This window comes from Melanaphis sacchari, unplaced genomic scaffold (genome assembly GCF_002803265.2).
Source record: "Melanaphis sacchari strain LSU unplaced genomic scaffold, SCAv2.0 Contig139_pilon_pilon, whole genome shotgun sequence".
Classification (NCBI taxonomy): Eukaryota; Metazoa; Arthropoda; class Insecta; order Hemiptera; family Aphididae; genus Melanaphis; species Melanaphis sacchari.
In genome coordinates, this window is record NW_020270587.1 from 35,698 (window position 1) to 41,382 (window position 5,685).

At 28.3% G+C, this 5,685-nt stretch overlaps 1 protein-coding gene across 1 annotated transcript; it reads left to right on the forward strand.

Moving 5' to 3' along the window:
- The first annotated feature begins 294 nt into the window (after positions 1-294).
- LOC112591547 lies at positions 295-3,180 on the forward strand. Its single transcript, XM_025335387.1, has 4 exons — positions 295-595; positions 758-1,135; positions 1,211-1,688; positions 3,024-3,180. The coding sequence occupies exons 1-4, from the start codon at positions 295-297 to the stop codon at positions 3,178-3,180; spliced, it is 1,314 nt and encodes a 437-aa protein (XP_025191172.1).
- The last annotated feature ends 2,505 nt before the right edge of the window (positions 3,181-5,685 follow it).

A 5,685-nucleotide genomic window follows, 5' to 3' on the forward strand; every position in this document is an offset into this window, starting at 1 on the left:
CAAACTACATTCAACAATAATTTTATTTTAAAAAACCAGTTAAAACTAGCTAATATTAACAAATATGGTCGCAGATATAAGGAAAATCAAAAATCATTTGCACTTGCATTATATTATAATTCCCCTAAGGCATACAATTTCATGCGCAGGTATTTATGTCTTCCAACAGTGAGATCACTTAGAAATTGGCTACAATCGATAGATGTTTCTTGTGGGGTAAACTCAAATGTTCTCGATGTTTTAAAAATAAAGTTTATGAATGTTCCACCAAGTGAAAAGCTGATATCAATTATAATGGATGAGATGTCACTAAAAAAATTGATTTCTTATAACTCTCAAAATGATCAATTTAGTGGTTATGAAGATTTTGGTATAGATCATGAGTTTGTTGATATGAAAATCTGTGACCAAGCATTAGTTGTTATGATTAAAGGTATAGTTAAACCTTGGAAACAAATAGTAGGATATTTTTTTTCTAAAGGACCAGTATCTGGCTTTAGACTTAAAAACATTATTACTAATGTTATCAATAAAGTTAGAGATGCTGGTTTTATTCCAAAAGTTATTATATGTGACCAAGGTACCAATAATATTGGTATGAGAAATTTATTTGGAGCCACACAAACTCAACCATTCATCAACTTCAATGATGAAAACATTTATTTTTTTCATGATAGTCCTCATTTAATTAAATCAGTAAGAAATAATTTAAAAAAATACAATTTCAGTTATGAAAATAATTTGTGTAGTTGGTCAGATTTAGCAGATTTTTATAATTTGGACAAAAACAAAAAGCCAAGGTTAGCTCCTCGATTAAATAAAATTCACATGGATCTACCACCATTCTCACCAATGCGTGTTTGTTTGGCAACCCAAACATTAAGCCATTCTGTTAGTTCTGGTATGATGACTTTAATTTCAATGAATGAAATGAAAAGTTCAGCTATGCATACAGCAAGATTTATAGAATTATTTGATAATTTATTTGATGTTTTTAACAGTATAACACACAGTGAAGCAAAAATATTAAGAAAGCCACTAACTAAAACTTCTGATCATTGGAATTTTTTGAATGAAGCAAAACAGGTATTAGGAAAACTTAAAGTTCACAATAGAACTGGGAAATTACCACCGTGTATAGTAGGTTGGAAAGAAAATATTATTGCTTTGAAATTGTTATTTACAGAATTAAATGAAAATTATAAAATAGATTTTTTATTAACAAGAAGACTAACACAAGACTGTGTAGAAAATGTGTTCTCAGTAGTAAGGTCAAAAGGAGGTAATAATGTCACACCTGATGCTACAAAATTTCATTCTGCAATCCGTATGTGTATGTGCAATACTTTATTGGAACCGTCACAAAGTGGAAATTGTGAATCTGAATGTGATGCAGTTCAGTTCTTGACCAAATGCAGTGAGCTAAACAAAATTAAAATACAGTTAAAAGTAATAGGTGATCCAAATGATGATGAATATTCTGATAAAGAAGATTGTCTTAATTTACATTTATCTTCAATGAATATTGCAAATATACAAATGGAAAATCATGAAGCTTGTGCGATAGGCTATGTAGCTGGATGGGTGTGTAGCAAACTGATTCATCAAGAATGTGTAGATAAGTTAGCTGTCAAAAAACAGAATAATCCTCAAGTCAACCTGGAAAATACACACATAGAAATGAAATCGTATGAAAATGCCAATTTATTATATCCATTTAAAAACACACTGGAATTTGCAAAAAAATGTTACGTGTTTATTTAATTTAAATATAGAGTCACTTTTGTTAAAAAATAAAACCGGTGTTCGAACAGAAATTATAAAAATTGTTGATCTTGTTTGTAAACCATTGAATATATGTGATGCATGTAAAACTGAATTCTTAAAAAAATTTTTAAATGTATTAATAAATTGTTTCATAAAAAATAGCAATAACAACATTGATGTTTTCAAAATGCATTCAAAAAATAAAAAATTTAAAAAAATTGTCCATTTGTAAATCGATATGTATATTTATGTATATTAATCAAAATGTATAATTTATATTCTTTAATTTTACCTATATTGTATTATATTATACACTCAACTATTCATTTAACATATATCATAATCATAAAAATATTGTTCACAAATATTTTATGATGTTCTTATACCTAAGTTTTATTTCTTTAATTATTTTGTATTTGTACATTAAACATAATATTATGACTTGTAATGATGGTAAGTATAGTAAGTAACTACATTTTTTTTATTGTTTTAATAATATTTTGTATTAATCTTTATGTCAAACATTTGTGCAGTTATTTTTTAGTTAATTATAATCAATATTTTGTGACACCTTATTATATAATTATTTTCCCACAACTATTGATATTGTTAAAATGTTTAAAACTTAAGACCTGTATCGCTGTATAACGGCGTAGAACTGTATCAAATTATTGTAAAAACAATAAACCATCAAGTATTACTCTATGAAACAAACCTTGTTTTAGTAATCCAGTGTCCATAATCCATAGTCATACAGTCCGATACAGGTATGTATTACACGTTTATAATAAACTATGTGTATATTTATATATTTTAACACTAATAACACTATACTATTAAGTACCTATAGGCTAATGGACTTAATTTAAAAATTAGAAAATAACTTAAGTAGTTGAACTGTTGTTGAAGTAATTAACATACCTGTAATATACAATAAATTACGAAAGAAAAACAAATTGAATTAACTTAAGTTCACTATCTATAGTATTTGTTATCAGTGTCTAGAAAAGAAAAATTAAGGGGCATATATAGGCAACCTACTATAATTTGGAGCGCTACAGTGTCCCCTAGAAAATCTAAAAGTTTCCCGTATTCTAATCTATAGTATTTGCTATAAATCCAAGAAACCCAGTCTTTCGTTGTGATTCAAGTACGGGTGTAAAAACTCCTGGTCTATCTTGAATTTTAAGACCTTTAATATATGTTGTCATTTTTTCTGTGAATAATCTAACTTCTTGAATATTTTCTTTACATAGTACTTTTTTAAATCCTACACAGTTGATAGAATTTGAGTTTAATATGTCAAAGCCAGTATTGAAGAGTTCGATAAATTATATGGTAGCACCTGCATTAGAAAACTCTTTTAATTTGAGGCTATCTTTGCAAAATGTCAATGCATCTGCTACTGGCTGACTAAGTAGTTGGATTGCAAGTTTAATTTCATCTTTTGTTTAAAATAAAGAAGATGCTGTTTTCGCTGTTTATTAGCAATATGGCATCCCTCCTACTCTTGCAAATAACACAATTGTCGGACATATTCAAATTTTATTTCATTATTTGTTGTTCTAAAGACCTTCTTTTCCCCAAAAGCATTACGAACCAATTCAATCATATGTGCAGGATTAAAAAGGGTTACAAATTTTGGATTACTTTCAAAGCCAGAAGAAAAAGACGTATCTTATGCACTCAAAACATAATTACAACCTAAAAGTTGAGCCGCACTAATATTACTAGAACAACCATCAAATGTTAAGCTCAAGACTTTTACACCAGTGCTGTTCAATTCATTTAATGCGTGGCCAACTAGTACAACTTTTTGTGCACTTTTTAAAGCATCAACTACAAATTAACCAATTGGTAACTTTCAATTTTCATTTACCGAGACTGCCATAAAAACTAAGCTTTGTTTAGCTGTGTTTAAACTATCATTATCCATATCATTTCCCATATCAACCCTTTCATAATACCTAGTACCATCAAATTCCAGGTGTTGTCTTATAGCCATTTCATCCATAGACAAAGCTAATAAAATAGGTTGAGCTGAATTATTTACTTTAAGTGTTAGCATCTTTAACAACTCTTCAGTAAAACCTGGTTCATCATTGACATTTCTGTACCATTTACTAAAAGTTCTACTATGAGGCAAAATCGTGTCAACTGCTGTATTACATACGAATATGCTTTAGCAGAAAAAAAATTTAATGATAAAGCAAATTGACGAATAGTGGCACTATATTTCTTTGGAACTTTTTTACCTAATTTTTTTTTTTTGTCCAATTAGTTATCAAATCTTTATGCTTATCAAAAGACTCAGACAGTGTATAACTTGCTTCCTCGTCAATTAAATTTTGTTTTCGAAGCTCGGAAATGATATTCTTCATAGATGAAATCCTTTTACTTTGGCGCCTTATTTTTTGCTGAAGGGTTTTCATTTTAATATTTTTGATAGATACTTCATGTGATAGTTGGCGAAGACTTCTTTTCAATGCGATTTTGCGTGGAGTGTCATTTGGAACTATCGCTGTGTCTATGGACATTGTGGATGAGTCAAGTACATTCTAAAAAAAAAATTATTAATAAACAAATCAATATATGACAATATATAACATCAATTTATAATAGGGCCATTTTCCAAAATACACCTCAGCACCTTCTTGCGAATCCCCGGAATGACTTTTTTTATTTTATTTTTCTCTCAAAAATGTCTCGCAAGCCTCTCCATTTTTTTTTTTTTTTTTACTTCTTCCTCTATAATTTAAATTATTTATAAAATTAATGTTTATAACGTAGCAACATCGCGTAGAAGCAAAGAAAAAAAATTGAATAAATATTTTAAATAATTCTAATTAAAACATAATTTTTATTTTTATTTGAAACGTTGAAACGGTACTTTAATAATGTCCCGGTTTCTAAAAGTACCAGATTATTAAAATATTAAAAGTAAACTGTAAAGGTATTCTAATATATAATACTTTTTTATTATTATTCTATGTAGGTACTTGGCAACAGGATTAGCATTTCGACAGTTAGCACTAACATTTCGAATTTCAAAGACTGCAGTATCCAATATAGTCGTTGAAGTATTTATCGCTATTTGGAATGCATTAAAAAAAAAAACATATGCTATTCCTACAGTTGATGATTTTAAAAGTGTCGCTAACGAATTTTTTACATAATGGAATTTTCCAAATTGCGTTAAAAGTGTTGACGGGAAACATATTAGAATAAAATGCCCTCACAATTCTGGTAATTTGTTTTATAATTATAAACAGTATTTTTCTATTGTTTTAATGGCTGTCGCTGACGCCAATTCTAAATTTTTAATGATCGACGTTGGTTCATTCAGCAAAGACAGTGATGTCAGTGTTTTGTGTAATACATCGTTTTATAAACGTCTTGAAGCTACCGATTCCATGTAATTTACCAAATTCAAATCAAAAAGTTCCATATGTATTTATTGGTGACGAAGCTTTTCCGCTGAGAAATAATATTATGACTTATGAGACTGTTTCCATTAAAACAATTGGATGACTATAAATCATATTATAACTATCGCCTTTTAAGGGCAAGGATGACGTTTGAATGTGCTTTTGGTATCGGATCTTTGAAATTTAGAATTATTTTAAAAGCAATAGAAACTAAAGTCGAAAATGCATATCACATCGTTAAAGCCATTTGCATATTACATAATATGATAATTGATAAAGAAAAAGAAATATCGTCATTTCAAAATCACCTGTCAGACTATTTGAATAACAATGTATGTGAAAAAAATAATGCCATGTTAGGACTTCGTTGTGGTAGATTCAATAATCGTGCTTCCCGTACTGCAATTGATGTAAGAAATACTTTTGTAAATTTTTTAAAAATTAATATATTAGCGTAAATTTAAGTTTTTATAATAATTGCAAGATATAT